This window comes from Gadus macrocephalus, chromosome 8 (genome assembly GCF_031168955.1).
Source record: "Gadus macrocephalus chromosome 8, ASM3116895v1".
Lineage (NCBI taxonomy): Eukaryota > Metazoa > Chordata > Actinopteri > Gadiformes > Gadidae > Gadus > Gadus macrocephalus.
In genome coordinates, this window is record NC_082389.1 from 12902061 (window position 1) to 12917810 (window position 15750).

General features: G+C 46.7%; 3 protein-coding genes across 3 annotated transcripts in view; 2 read left to right on the forward strand and 1 right to left on the reverse strand.

Annotated features, from left to right (window-relative positions):
• slc7a8b (solute carrier family 7 member 8b) overlaps positions 1-15750 on the forward strand; it is a 63107-nt gene that overhangs the window by 36681 nt on the left and 10676 nt on the right. Inside the window, exons 2-3 of the mRNA XM_060059096.1 lie at positions 12640-12705; positions 13302-13490. Of these exons, the coding sequence (XP_059915079.1) occupies positions 13337-13490 (154 nt within the window). The 5' untranslated portion in view covers positions 12640-12705; positions 13302-13336. The remainder of the gene's footprint in view (positions 1-12639; positions 12706-13301; positions 13491-15750) is intronic.
• psmb11a (proteasome 20S subunit beta 11a) lies at positions 970-2812 on the reverse strand. The gene has a single exon (XM_060059098.1). The coding sequence runs from the start codon at positions 2206-2208 to the stop codon at positions 1024-1026; it is 1185 nt and encodes a 394-aa protein (XP_059915081.1). The 5' UTR covers positions 2209-2812; the 3' UTR covers positions 970-1023.
• Positions 3149-11594, forward strand: prmt5 (protein arginine methyltransferase 5). The gene is made up of 16 exons (XM_060059093.1): positions 3149-3317; positions 3614-3732; positions 4534-4619; positions 4996-5130; positions 5441-5556; positions 5794-5843; positions 5939-6102; positions 6460-6621; positions 6883-6960; positions 7048-7106; positions 7254-7376; positions 8048-8223; positions 9076-9279; positions 9740-9850; positions 10070-10134; positions 10801-11594. The coding sequence occupies exons 1-16, from the start codon at positions 3220-3222 to the stop codon at positions 10951-10953; spliced, it is 1899 nt and encodes a 632-aa protein (XP_059915076.1). The 5' UTR covers positions 3149-3219; the 3' UTR covers positions 10954-11594.

Below are 15750 nucleotides of genomic sequence, written 5' to 3' on the forward strand. Positions count from 1 at the left end.
GATAACGGACGTATTGAAGTTATTTTTGTAGTTTCCCCTATATGTTTTGAGCGTGCTCAATTGCCGTTTCCTCAATGCATCATCGTGATTCTGATGTGTAACGTTACGGTTATTATAACTCGATAAGTAAAGTTTGATTTGGAAGTATAATCAATTGTAAACAGCTCAACGCTGATGTCGCTTTATGTGCAGCAGGTCAGTAACACTGGATACGTCAATATTAGGCCTGTTTGATACACCGTGAAATAAGAAATGAAGTTGGAGTTCACTTTATGAGGCGAGCAGACTTCCCAGCAACAATAACCACACTGTCATCCTCGGTGCGGCGGCATTGGATAGGCTAACAAAGCTAACGATGGATTCCTCAAGAGATCCCGAAACACCACTAGCTTACGACTTTTCAAAGACATTACAACATGTGAGGTGGTTCAACATTTCCAATACACGTTAGCCAGGTAAATACGTCCTGCGTTTAAATGGAGAACCGGATAACCAGATACAAAGACAGCCGGCTAGCAGCGCAGCGTTAGCTAGCTTACTTTGAACGCTAAGGTGGTGGTGCCGTGGAGGAACTCTATCTTCTTCTCCACGTCGTCCTGCTCCGCGGAGCCAAGCGCCCCTTTAATGGCGAAGCTGAGGTTATCTATCGATGTAGGCTCGGCGGCGAGTCCGCTGCCGAAGGCATAGGATTTGTCAGTATCAAATGAAAAATCCGCATAATCACTGCCCAACACACTAGCGAGCGCCATCTTTGAAACTAATAATTGTTCAATGGACTTCCTTGGTTTACAATATATGGTTTGGTGGTGCAGACAAAATATGACAGCGCCCCCTATTTGCGATACTTTATAAACAGCACAATTCAAATAGTGTTTAATGCATTCTATACAGTCTATAAATATATGGTTATTGCTGATATATATTCCCCTACGAAAATAAATAAAGAAAAGCTTGCTGCAACACATTAACAACACACAATTTATTAATAACTACCAAAAACAACAGGGTTCATAAAATAAAAACTCAGTCAGTCTTTCTACATCTTTCCTCCACTATCTTCCCTATATCCTCCTTTCGTGTGTAATATTCCTCTTTCAGGTCTTCTCTGTCTCTGCGACTCCAACCCTTTTCCGTGATGTAAACGAGGTCCACGTTATTCCCAGAGTACGCGTCCCTGTGAGTGGCTCGGAAGACGGCCTCCCTGGCCAATGAGAAGGCCTCCTCTCGGCTCAGGGTCCACCTCAGGCCTCCATCAAGGATCCCGTAGGCGTACGGGGAGCCCGACCCCACGGAGAACAGCTCCCCTTGCAGGCGGGCGCCATCGCTGCACACGTAGATCACCTTTGGGCCTTCTCTAGCTGTGGAGGAGATGGAGGAGGTGGAGTAGGGGGAGGAAGAGGAGGAGGAGGAGGAGGAGGCGGAAGGCGAGGAGGGTCCTGGGAAAGTGGAAGAGGAGGAGGAGGAGGAGGAGGAGGAAGAAGAGGAGGAGAGGCCAGACTGTTCAGAGACAGGACTCTGGGTCACGTGACCCGGAGCCGGAGACGTCCCTTCTATCCGACTCAGTGCTTCCGTTGCGGTTGCATCCCCGGATGACCCCGCCGAGCCCTGGTCCACTCCATCACGGGGACCTCCATTTGGTCCCTGGTCCCACCCACACAGGGTGAGGGCCACACACAAATCCGTCCCTTTGAACGGATGCAGCATGAACGCCAGCAGCTTGGCGGTGCCACGCACCGACAGAACGCGGCCGTGGCGTAGCCGGTACAGCCGGATCTCGCGTTCCAGCGCCCGCGCCCACAGCACACAGTCGGCGCCGCTACCGGACGACGTGACCACCAGGTGGGAGTGGACGGGGATGATCTTGTGGACCTCGGGGCACGCCACAAGACCCCCGGCGCTGGCCCGGGTGTCGGCCGCCGCGATCACCCCGCCCTGGAAGACAAAGCCCAGGGTGGTGGTGCCGTGGGTCAGGGGGAAGGGCCGCCGGACCGTGGGCATTAGGCGGCGGGCGGCGGAGGCGGGAGGGAGGCTGAGGTGGAGCGGTGGTCCGTCGTCCTTGTTACTCAACTCTGATCTTCTCCGTCCAGAGTGGTGGTGTTTGGGGATGCCTGGGGTGGAGGAGGCTGGGGTTTGTAGAGGCAGAAGGAGAGATGCAGGAGTCCAAAGGTGTGGGTTGTTCCTGAAGCTGCAGAAGTCTTCTAACGCCATGGCTGAGGAGATCGGGAAAGAGTATCTCAACTCACCAAATAAGGTTATAGATCTAAAGGATTTTCTAAGAGTCAGTTGAGTTAGTCAGTCAAAAGCAAATATTCTTCAAGTTGTGAGTAACATCAAGGTCTTCTCGAATGGACATCAATGTCTTCCCAGGAAACAATGTGGACATCCTCCAAGCTTGCCCTCTCTCTTTGCTTATTATCCATCAGATACCATACATCTCAGGTCAACGCCAAAGAGTGCAGGAACCATTTGACCTGAAATACCAGGCCTTTTATACTGCTGTAAAACAATCCATCGTGAAAGATGCACACGCGAGCATACACACACAAACACCCCCGCACACACACACACACACACACACACACACACACACACACACACACACACACACACACACACACACACACACACACACACACACACACACACACCGACACACACGCAACATGCACACAGACACTCGCCAAACTGTGTTGAAGTTGACATCGGATATTATGATATTAAATCCTACGAAAGTGATAATATGGAAAGCCACTCTACAAACAATTATTTTTTGCTGAAGCGACTTTTTCATGTGCAAACCCACAAGAACGCATTCAAGCGATCGTTTTACAATTCTAGGAATAGCTGTTATTTGTATTTAATTATTATAAGACAAAAATCGAACTACAATATTCAGCTTTAATTCCCCCTGTTAGAATATAGGATTAACTTCTACTCAATTTATGAAGAAATATTTGAGGATATGTTGAATTAATTTAAGAAAATAATTACCCGAATCGGATTCTACCTCTGCTGTATGTTTCAAACTTTTGCGTAGTATCGTGATAGTTCGTGGATCGTGCAGCTGGAATGCATCGAAGACATTTTGGATCTTAATGAATTGAGAGCGCAATGAGTAAATAAGTCTGGAGATCCAAGATGGCGCCAGTTTCCCCAAAACCGAGAACTGGATCGTCACAGTGCTCTCTCTCTCTCTCCATTCACTCACTCTGCTAAATCATGGCGTCTGGTAGTACAGGAGGCAGAGTATCCTGCGGGAGGGATTTGAATTGTGTGCCGGAGGTAGCCGACACTTTAGCCGCGGTCGCCAAACTTGGGTGAGAAGAATACACTTGCTTTATACTAGTCTGTTTTTGGTGTGGAGTTTACGTAGCTATTTTCTTTTGTGCACGTGAGTCTTGCTAGGTTAGCCGGCAGATGAATAGCACGTGCAAAATCAAAATGATGCTACTCAGAGTTCCTACACTACTCTTAATCTCCAAAATCTTTTAATGTGTATTTCTCGTAGTTTCTCATGTTTACGTGCCATGATTTACGAGATGGCTATGGTAAGTGAATGTGTTTGATCCGTCCGGTTGTCATCACTGATCTACTTTTTGAACTGTGTTTGCAGGTTTGACTTCCTGTGCATGCCCCTGTACCACCCGAGGTTCAGGAGGGAGTATGAGCTGGCCCCCGCTAAAGACCGGCTCGGTGCCCAGACTCGGTCAGATCTGCTTCTTTGTGGAAGAGGTAACGTGGGTTTATATGTTGTGTATGTGCAATATATGCGTGTATGCATAGATGTATAGAAGACAACACTTTCCACAACTGATGCTTCGTCAGAAAGCTATGGCATATGTATATGTTAGTCTCAAGTTCGTTGACGCATTCCTGGGCTATTGAGGTAACTGTCGATGTGGAAGCATATGGATAATTAAGGTGTTAAATATTATAAACTGTTTCAAAATATAAAGCAAATTTCCATATAGTATTCGGAAATGCTTGGATGTGCATTTGCATATTCACGGGGTTGGGGTTTGTCAAGTTAAACGACACTTTACAATTACAATTATCCCACCAGGTAGTAAAACATACTGTGTAACCATTTTCAGCACATTAGTATGAATAAATTCCAGTATTGCGTTCTTTATCGAATGCATTGCCTGGTCACAACGTTTGTGACCAGAATGGGCCTTATAATTCCAGTATTGCTGCTTGCAGCTTTTCCCAGAACCACTCATCCAAAGAACTACACACTCGACACTGCTCTTCCTTCGGTGCTCCGCCAAGTGTGAATGCGATCGGCTGCATGGTGGTCGAGAAAATCGAAGGACAACCAGATATACAGAGACTCCTCTAATTATAGTTGGATGACCATTACCCAATTCAGACTTGGTTATTTTTTTCACTATCACTTGTGTGTTTCTTGGCCACGTTGCCTCTCCATTGGCTCACGAAGGGCCACAGGATGAGCAATCAGCGGGGAGATTTGCCTTGTAGGCATGCTGACACTCCTTTCACTCTCTCCGTTCTTTTGAACGTCTCCCCCAGATTGGAATACTCTTATCGTAGGCAAACTCTCGCCATGGATCGATGCCGACTCCGAGATCACCACAGAACGCAGGAACTCCGAGGCCGTAAGTTCCATAGCATTCTCATTTCCTGCTCCTTTGAAGCGGTAGGTGGTGTAATATCCCTTCCATTAGATTAGCGGGACACTGCCTTCAGGGCATGCTGAGATGACATTGAAGCATAACTTCAGCATACAACGGTACAAAGAACGAAAAATATGAGTTCATAGACTATAATGAAAGATCAGTATCGAACAATAACAAGAGATATCCCTATTAAATCAACATCGGGATCCAAAGCGCCACTTGTCTGTATCAACATTAATAGAAGTGCATGTTAATTTGAGTGGCCTCGTTCATCATGAAGGGCTTTTAGAGGGTTTATAATCATTCGACTGACATAAACTATCTTGTTCCTATGTGCGTGTGTGTTCCCTCCCAGGCGCTGGTCCAGGAGCTGAACTTCGCCGCCTACCTGGGTCTGCCGGCCTTCATGATCCCCCTGAAGGGAGCCCACAGCGCCAACCTGGCCCGTGTGCTGGTCAACCACATTCAGACCGGACACCACACGTCCAATGTAAGCGGACCACACACGTGACCAACAACCCCTAAGAGGGTCTATGATGAGTGAATGGTCGTAATTATCACTGTTGCTATGCAGTAAGTAAGGGGCAGTCGCATGTAATTATCCATGGAGAACGGCCAACACAAATCGAGTGATCCATGAGCCGTAACCGTACGCAGGGGTAGATATCCTCTGAAGTTGGGTGAATTGAGGTGTGCATGTAAATAACTGATTGCAGAGTTTTGACTTTGATCATCTTGGTTGAATGTGAGTGAATGTCATCTTTGGAGTGTGCTGACTTCATCATTGTGTGTCCCACCAGTTCTGGATCCGCGTACCACTGCTCGCGCCAGAGGACATGCGTGACGAGCTGGTGGAGAACGAGCAGGGCAAAGCCGCCCCTGATGACACTAACGTGGATGAGAAGACCTGGACCTGGTCAGTAGGTGGACCTTCATCGGCTTGGAACACCCAATGGGCCCTATTCACCTAGCAGCCATCTTGGCGCCTATTACTTCTCAATGCAAGCTGGATGGGGGAACTGAATCTGGAATTCTGCATTTAGTTCCTCCAGCCAGCTAGCCTAAAGAACCAAGATGGTCACTAGGTGAATATGCACATTGCTGTTGACTCAGGTTCAATTATGATTGACACTTTCCATTTTTTTTTTTTTAGGTGGCACTCATTCAGGACTCTCTGTGACTACAACAAGAGGATCTGTGTTGGTGAGAGCACATAGACACATTGAGCAATGTCAGCAGTCGTGTTCTTGGGAGTTGTAGTCCTTCTGGTGCTGACTTTGATTTCCTTTCCCTGACAGCGATCGAAGTGGGTGCAGACATGCCCTCAGAAGCTGTGATTGATAAGTGGCTTGGGGAGCCAATCAAAGCAGCTATTCTGCCAACCAGCATCTTTCTAACCAATAAAAAGGGCTTCCCTGTGCTGTCGAAAGCACACCAACGGATAATCTTCAATCTTTTTAAGGTACTGGGCAATGCTTTACTAGTATTATGAAATTGTTAACTGTTCATTGACATTGTCCTAGAATATTTTAAGTCCTCCTTTTGTTTGTTGCCATGTTTACCCTTCCATCATGTAAAAACTTCAATATAAACATTTTCATTTGACAATATTCAAATGAAAGGATAGAATCACATTCATGTTTTGCTTAATGCAAGTTTAAATTCCTATTTTGCCTGGAAAAGAACCAAGATGGTCTCTAAAACACTTTCTAAAACACGTTAAAGAATAAAATCCTTCAATAACGTGTCAAAACAATATCCTATTTCCCATCATCTTCAATGAGGAACATTGACCAAAATATCTGTTTGCCCCCCCCAGCTGGAGGCCCAGTTCATCTTCACAGGCACCAGCCGTCACAGTGAGAAAGACTTCCGCTCCTACCTGCAGTACCTGGAGTACCTCAGCCAGAACCGGCCCACGCCCAACGCCTATGAGCTCTTCGCCAAGGGCTACGAAGACTACCTGCAGTCCCCGCTCCAGGTGTGCATTTGTGTACTGTGTAGGCTGTGGGCTTCTCGGCCCGAGACTAGTGTAGATGCTCAGGGCGTCTGACTCCAAGCAGAGAGATGTCAGGTTTGATGCCCATTGTCCGCAGTCTGCCCGTAATTGTCCTTGAGCAAGATGCTTTTTACCGTTTCAATAAGGACCGATAATCTGTATTTATCATCCTAGGATAATGAGTATCAGTACATCCCTTGAAATTATCTTCATGGCCGGTATTCTTATTTTTCTCACTCTCAGCCCCTGATGGATAATTTGGAATCCCAGACATACGAGGTGTTTGAGAAGGACCCCATAAAGTACTCCCAGTACCAACAGGTAACCTCCACAGCACCATAGCATAGAACTCTAACTCCCAGCATCTTCGGCTCAGTGAATTGACCTTTTCTTTACCTCGCTCACCAGGCTGTGTACAAGTGTTTACTGGACCGCGTTCCTGAGGAGCAGAAGGACACCAACGTTCAGTGAGTGTCCACAAACCCTCAGCTTGGGTTCTTAAGACCCACTATGCTGACGCAGATCAGAACCAAAAGAGAATATGAGCGACGATGAGTGTCCTGATTGGTGTGTTCCACACAAACTGGACCTGAACGAGATCTGCTCTGCCACAGGGTGCTGATGGTCCTGGGGGCAGGCAGGGGTCCACTGGTCAACGCCGCCCTCCGTGCTGCTCGCCAGGCGCACAGGAAACTGAAGATCTACGCCGTCGAGAAAAACCCCAACGCCATCGTCACGTGAGTTGCACTGTTACGCCATCTTGTCACCCTGCTGGGATGACAAGCCATTTATTAAGTAAGGTGTTGAAGGGATAATATTTACACAACGGTGCAATAAATCAATGATTCTGCATAAAAGGTGAAATGGCAATTATTTACTCTATTTAAGAATAAAACTGGTCCATCCAAGTGTCGTACCGAGACTCTACTACTTAAATTTCCCTATTTAATCATACATTTGCATATCAACCAACGGGATTGCCTACGAAGTCTGGATGTTGTGATTGGTCAGATCATCAAAAAGCCGCCTCTTGATGCTGAAGCAGCTCGGCTGGTCACCACCCCATATTGCATCTTCATCGCGATACTGCTACTGCCTCAAAGCCCGAGGGATAAAGCCTGAGAGCAAGCAGCAAGCTCCAAGTATTGGAGCTGGAACCACGCCCCCTCTTGTCAAACGCGTGGTTCCAAGCCATGGGGCTTGGAACCACGCGTTTGACAACCGTTATCCTGCTCCCTCTGTTGAACTACCGAGTCAATATTAAACTGATCTTGAGCACATGAAAGTGCTCAAGATCCGGACACTGCTGTGTTTGAGAAGAACTACTTCTTTAAAGTTCCCGAATCTCCCTGGAGTTCAGGAACCAAGACCCCGTCCACTGATCCACATCGTCCATTCTCCCGGCCAGGTTGGAGAACTGGCGCTTTGAGGAGTGGGGCGATCAGGTGACCGTGGTGTCATGCGACATGCGGGACTGGGCCGCGCCCGAGAAGGCTGACATCATCGTCAGCGAGCTGCTCGGGTCGTTCGGCGACAACGAGCTGTCCCCCGAGTGTCTGGACGGAGCGCAGCACTTCCTCAAAGGTACCGCCCACCGCCGTTCTGAACCGCTTCAGAACGCGCGTTTTTGCTTACATAATTGTATTTGGTGTAGTGGTTTGGTTGCTTGAATGTCCTCAGTATACCTGTAGGCATCTTTGAGCAAGATGCCCAAATGGATTTTAATTTGTCTGGCTGCAATTATGAAAGGTTCTGCTCAGTGATCAGAATTGTCGCATACGTTTAAAGACGTATGCTTAGGGGGGTTCTGCATCGATCTGTATTCAACACACCGATGTGTTTATAGCACACTTCTCAAAATAGTCCACAAGTCTGATGCATTTACACCAGCTCGCCTAGCTCCCATGGGGTCAAGAGCATTCAGTCGCTCAGCCCCCCACCTCTGGAACTCTGCCTCATGACATCCAACACTCCAGGTCCATTATCACTTTCAAATCTCACCTGAAACCGTATCTATTCAGCCCAGCCTACTCCCTTTAAGTCAGTTGCATTCTTGGGACTAGAATGACCCCACTGTTTTTCTCTTGTACACTGTTTTATTATGTTTTTTGTTTGCTCTTATGAATGTCTGATTTTGTAAGGTGACCTTGAGTGTCAAGAAAGGCGGCCATAAATAAAATGTATTATTACTTTTATTTTTGCTTCTATGAACACCCAGTAGTGACCTCTAACAAGCCTCTGTTTTAATCATGGATCCCCATATCAAAACGTCATTCAACACCCGCGTCCGCATCAACCGCTCCCCTTCCTGTCGGGGAAACCGCTTCTCGGTTCTACTTCGCCGCACTCTCCGCGCGTCAGGCCTCTCCCGGTGCTCCCTTTCTGTTTGGGATGTAACCCCATCTTCCACCCCCCCCCCCCCCCCCCCCCCCCCAGAGGACGGCGTGAGCATCCCGTCTTCCTACACGTCCTTCCTGGCGCCGCTGTCCTCCTCCAAGCTGTACAATGAGGTGCGGGGCTGCCGCGAGCGAGACAAGGACCCGGAGAGCCACTTTGAGACGCCCTACGTGGTGCGCCTGCACAACTTCCACCAGCTGGCCGAGCCCAAGGCCTGCTTCACCTTCACACACCCCACTACAGGTGAGATCCCTGGAGGAGGCGGCCCTGTTCCGTTCCGTGTGCTGTTCTCTGTAAACACATTATGATTATATTCCTCTTTTCGGGTTGTACTAATATGATATGTTTATAATATGAACCCCCCCCCCCCCCCATGTGCTTTGGGTTTAAAAGGCTTTTAAGGTGAACTTCATCCGCCCCCCCTATCAGATTGATCAGCCATTGGGACTGCACCCAGCTGGGTGTTCTGTGCGGACACTGGTTAGCCTTGGTGGCTGTGTCTCCACCTCCATCATACATCAGGGTGTACACTACCATGCGTGATGTCAATAAAAAAAAAAAGTCAATGACTTGTAATGGCAGTGCACCTGGTGGTGAAACAGGGAATGAAGGGAATTAACAAATGGGGGATGGGGGATGTAAAGGTTATGTTCTAAATTTAGAAAAACGTTCCAACCTGTCTTGTTTTCTTACGCGCCTCTAGATATGAACAACAACCGGTATCAGTGCCTCAAGTTCTCCGTGGGCTGTAACTCGGTCCTCCACGGCTTCGCCGGCTACTTCGAAACCACCCTGTACAAAGACGTCACACTCAGTAAGGAACAAAACTTTGTGTGTGTGCGTGCGTGTGTGTTCGTTCTGAAGTCTATACAATGCTAATCCTGGCTTATGTAAAGCATTCTTAATGGTATGTTGGTTTTGAAGTCTGCTATTTAAATAAACTTGTCTCACAAAAAGACCAGGCCATGTTTTGCTAAAGTTAAGAGTTGAGTGGTGATTCCTTAAACGTAATGTCCATGTCTTTGTGTTACAGGTATCAAACCGGCAACGCATTCACCTGGGATGTTTTCCTGGTTCCCAATCCTTTTCCCACTTAAGGTCGGTCTACAATTATTTTTTTCTTTTGTTATTTCCAATTGAACAAAGTTCAAGGTTTATTATTTACATACTCATACAGGATGTGCAGTGGAATGTTTGTGTGACGTACTCTGTATTTCTGTGCTTTAAATATAAAAAAATAAAATACAATATAAGTTTGTGGTGTGACTCAATACTATCTAGCCTGGCTGACGCCAGACCCCATCTCAATCTACATTGAGAAGAGGTCTGGGAACCACACATTCATTTTCTCGTATTTGATGCGTGGTTTACGATTGCCCGGAGCCGTTTATTGAGCGTTACGATTGTCTATCATATGAGTCTGTACGTAGCTCATAGCCAATCGTATTAATTATACCAGATGACGTATGTAGAGCGACAGAAATTCGATGAGGAAGAAGACGATGGGTGTGTCGAATAGACGTCGTCATCGTCTTGCCGTCCCTCCCCGTTCTGTGATTGGTTCCCTATCTCAGGCCAAATTCGGATCCATGGAATCGCGCGCAAGTCAGCATGGGTCTACCCAGGCTAAATACTATCACTGTTGAGCAGACAATACCTCGACTGTCTCGCCACTCCGATATACAACCACTCCTCAAATAGTTAATGCTCAAGCCAGTGTAAAATGTTAACATCATTTATTTATTTTTTTTTATCCACGACCAGCAACCCATCCCCTTGTCCCACAATGATGACGTCACGGTGCGCTTCTGGCGCTGCAACAACGGCAAGAAGGTGTGGTACGAGTGGGCGGTGACCGAGCCCGCCTGCTCCGCCATCCATAACCCCGCCGGACGCTCCTACACCATTGGCCTGTGAAGAGGCCACGCCCCCCCCTCCCCCCTCCCCCCTCCCCCACGCAACCAATCCACCATCGGGAATCCACGGAGCCCCGGACGATGACATCATAACGTGGCTGTTGGGACTGTGTTGGAATGCCTTTCCAATGGGCCTGGTTCACCTAGCGGCCCTCTGTTCTAAACCCAGGCGGCCGCTAGGTGAACGGGGCCAATAGTGTCCTCTTTTGTAATGGTTTTGGGTGGGATTTTACATTGTATTTGTTGGGTCACAGCGGTGAGGGAGCAGATGAAATGGGATCTGGTTCAGACGCCAATTTAGTCGATAATATGCCAGTATTAACAACTGGTTGTTGGGTCAATTTCCTGAGGGCATGGACTATCGTTCAACACCTGTGTGTGTGTGGTTCCCGCATTCAGTTATTTCTTTTTTTAATTTTGCCCTTGTGTCAAAGCCCACCCCCCTCACCCCCTCAGTGGTTGAGGCCCACTCTGCCTTACGGGGTCCACATTGCTTAGCCTCAGATTTGAAGCACTTATCCCCCACTCAGAATAACTAAACATTAGTTTGGGTCCCATTTTACATGTTGTTACTCCTGTTTTGGTATTTTCCACTGTTACTGTCTGGTCTGTATCAATAAAAGTTACTACATATCCCCCGAATACATGGTTCACTGGTCCAAATGTTTTTTGTCCATTTGCAGTTGTAATAAAACAAATTGCAGGAACTCATCACTATGAATGATTTTAAAGGATGACTTGTATGATTTCTATTGGCAAATTTTGATTTGTCAATGTTTCACTGAATAGTATTTTATCATTGTCTCAGAATTGTTCTTCACCCACCGGAATGTTTTTGTCTTTTTTTTCTCATGTGTTCTTTCTTTTTACGATTGTCTCTTTCATTAATTTTTAACTGCTGCCATTTTGGCTCGAAAAGGTAATTTGACCTCAAGCAATTTTGCCTGGTAAAATAAAGGTAAAATAATCTCCAGGTCATTCCCGAGTTGTGCGAATAGCTTTGAAAGAGAAACACACTTGTGCGAATTTGCATGCAACTTGTCGAACATAATTGGATACACTAGGGGTCGCCGGAGCCATTATCTGAGTAGCCAGATAGTCAAAGTGTTGGTCGGTATTGTTCCAACATGTCTCAGGTCTTATTAGCGTTCTTCGCGTATTTTGAAATGCAAGCTGAACTTTCAGCCATGTCTCGAAATCTTAAATGTCGATTTTATTGAACATTCAAAAGTTGAATCCGGCATGAATGGCTGACCAACCTATATTATCCATGCCTTCCACTGCGTGTGCTAAATATATCATGAAATGGGTCAGGGAAAGCTTCACATAAAGATGCGATCACAAACACAGAACAGACAGATTGCAAAACTACAGTTGCCATGTCTGGTTTGGATTAAACCTTTTACATCAGATTTGTTGTGCAATAAGCATACGTCTAAAATGGGCCTTGTATTGCAAGTTCATACTTAAAATGTTGTTTTTGCTGAATTTAATGTAAAAAGCTTTTTTGACCTGCCAGTTTGGAAAATAGACCTGTCTCGTCTCTCTGCATGATGGGCGGGCCTTGATGTGTTGACAATTCCCGGCGGCCTGATTGGCTGCAAATAACAAGCCTGTGTAGGCCTATTTCAAGTTCATTTTCTCGTCGGGATTCATTTGGCATCTCGACCGTCCTGGTCAGCAGCAGGTCGGTGGCAAAATGACGTCCGTAACTTAAGTTATAAATTCATCATCTAGTTCCTGCAGTGAAGAGGTGAGTCGCAGTTTTTGTGTTGAATTTAAGTTGTAGCCTATTTAATTGTGACTCAAAGTGCAGTAGGTCCTTTGCGCTCATCGGGCTGGGATTGCACGCACCCTTGTAACCCCCGAACCGGTAGCCTACGATTGAACCCCTCTACACCTGAACACGTAGGCGTTCATCCAACATAATGCGCTTCGTTAGAACATGACGCTGTTTTTTGGGGGGATTTAACTTTAAAATAAATATGACATTTATTTATTTTTGATGGACTTTTAATGATTGCAGTGGGAGTAGCTCTTTCATTCGAATCCACCAAATAATTAATAGTCGGGGACTTGGTGTCCAAAAATGGCAACCACGCACCCGAACTGCACGTCGATCCAGTAGCCTAGTGGAAGCAACGTTATCAGGCTGTAATCCACTCTCTAAACGAGGACATTTTGAAACGGGTCTTGAAGTTTGGTCCTCCTGTCGCTATTTGGCGATTCACCTCTGGAAAAATGAAGGGCACCTAAAGCAGCGGGGTTACAATAGACCTTTTATTCCACTCCTTGTTATTCGATATCCAGCCGTGCCCACGATCACCTGAGCAATTACCTGCTTTCTAGGTGCCAAAGGCGTTCACCGGTGGCTGTCAACCTAAATGAAGATGAGTGACGGACCGAGGAAGCGGGGTGCCAGCAGCTCCCACTCGGAAAGCGGGGACCCCACGCCGGAGCCCGCCAAGGAATCAGGGGGAGGCGGTGTTGCTCTGAAGAAGGAGATCGGCTTGGTCAGCGCCTGTGGAATTATTGTTGGTCAGTTTTTAAGTTTGCCCTTTCTACTTCTGTCCCGGTTTCGTCATTCACCGTCCCACACCGGATAGCCCATTGTGTAGGGTTGAGCTTACCCTGTAACACAATCTAATGTTATTGGAGCGTTGAAGCTTTGGGAAGAAGTGTCTTGCATTATTAAATTTTTGTTAATCATAAACTTAAATTGGGAGAAAATGTGAATAAACTAGATAACTTAATTTGATACATCTATATAGGTAGGCCTACTTTAATAGATACAGCAATGTGTCAACATCACATGGTGCACTTAAACTGATCTGTGGACTAGACGGCTTTCGACGCCCGCCCTCCCGGCCTCACCACCATCACCGCAGCACACCATGCAGGCCGATATATATATACGTTTAATCTCACTAATGTCCGTCCCCCCGTCACGTCTGTTGCTGACGCGATATTCACGGAATAGTGTTTTTCCTTTTAACATATGACCATGCAAGACTTCCATTTTCTGCTGACCCATGTGAAATAAATGGGGAGTGATAATTCAGATGGCGCGCGCGTCTGTGCGCGTGCATGGACAGCAACATAAAGGGTGTAAATCGTTTTCTGCACTCTAATTCCAAAGTAATTTTTTTTGCCGATAGTGGCTCTGTGTGACTTATTAAGGATGTCTCATCATGGTAATATTTAAGCCTACTTAATGAGCCAATTCAATTCAGCCTCCTAAATAGTTTGCATACACGACTAAGTGGCCTTTGTGTGCTTGTTGAAACTGAAATGTGCTTCATTGGTTGATCTGGATTGTTTGAGCCACCGACTGAGCCATCGTCAGTCAATCACACAGCGGCAGAAGTTGGTGTGCTGTATTGAAGATGAGGTACAACAAGACGAGGGGTTTGGACTGCTGGCCGTCCCGTATAGAAAGGTAGAGGACGGACTTTGTGTCACGTCCCATACAGGAAGCTGACATTGTTCCGTCGTTCGTTCATTTTTCTGCCCTCCTTGCATTTTCCCACCAAAGGAAATGTTTTCCCCCCCAGCCTCCGCCTGTTGAGTTTTCTGTTCGATGATGAGCTTTCGTAAAATCCAGCTCTTCCTGTTTTTTGAACGATTATGGAAGTCTGTGCAATACCGGCAGGCAGATATGGTACCTGTCCCAGTTCAAGCCTTTAAAAGGGACTGGATCCCGGTCTGGGTTGTAGTTTTTTTGTTTCTGTGTTGGATGCAAACCCACCAGTGAGGTAAAACCTCATCCGATTAGGGGGCGTGGTTTGAGTGGCCCTTGATTGCCCTATTTTTTGGGGTGAAAGCCCTGTGTAGGGGATCAGGGTGGGTTTGAGTCCCTTTTGTCTCGGGTGTCGAGACCCGACCTAGTTATTATAGTAGGTTAGAATCCCAGCAGGACAGGGGGGTCGAGTCCCACTAATTGGTGCTGGGAAGTGGGTCTTTTGTAGTGTGTTATTGTAGCCCTCCTGCTTGTGAGTTCATATTATGGATCACTTGAGCGTGTAAATAGACGTGATAAATGGTGTTCTTGTACCAACGTCCCTCCTCAGTTCAATGTATGGATTTTCATTTGTCCCCATGTTGCACATATTGCGACCCTCTCGCTGTCGGTTTCCCCAGAGAAGTGCTGCATAAACCTGGAAATAGCAGTGCATCTTCAAAGTAGTTGACGGTTACAAAATACCTATGTCCTTGAACAAACGTGACAATTTCCTTGTCTGGGTGTATCTTCTGGGCAATGAGAATGAATCACATTGTGGTTCTTCCTTTTGCCTCCCTTGGCGGATGTTTAGCCAAAGCGACTTGGTGAATTCTGATTCATATCATCGTGGAGCAGGTGGGATTAGTTCTGCGTTCTGTAGCCTTGTGAGACATTCCAGATATTGAATTTTGCGTTATGGATTGAATATCCGTCTGGCCTTGGCTGGGCAGCAATTGTTTCCAAATATGGTCATGACAGTACATTGCACAAAAGAATCCACAGAATGAGATGATGATGTTGGAAGTAACACTCAGTTTGATTTTGTCTTGGTTGAGGAGTTGTGCAGACTGCGGCACTCCATGGCCATTATAAACGTAAAGTCCTCCCCCGATAGCTGACTTAGACGGTCGGTGAGTTGATTTATACATTTATCAATGGTTTCAAGGAAGGCCTTACTGATCTGCTGAGGGAAACATAGAATGGAATGGCTCATGATCAGGGTGGTCCAACGAGGCTAGGAATGGTGTTCAACATGGCCTACAGGTAGACACTGACGACGGCGGTCAAACTCCCGGA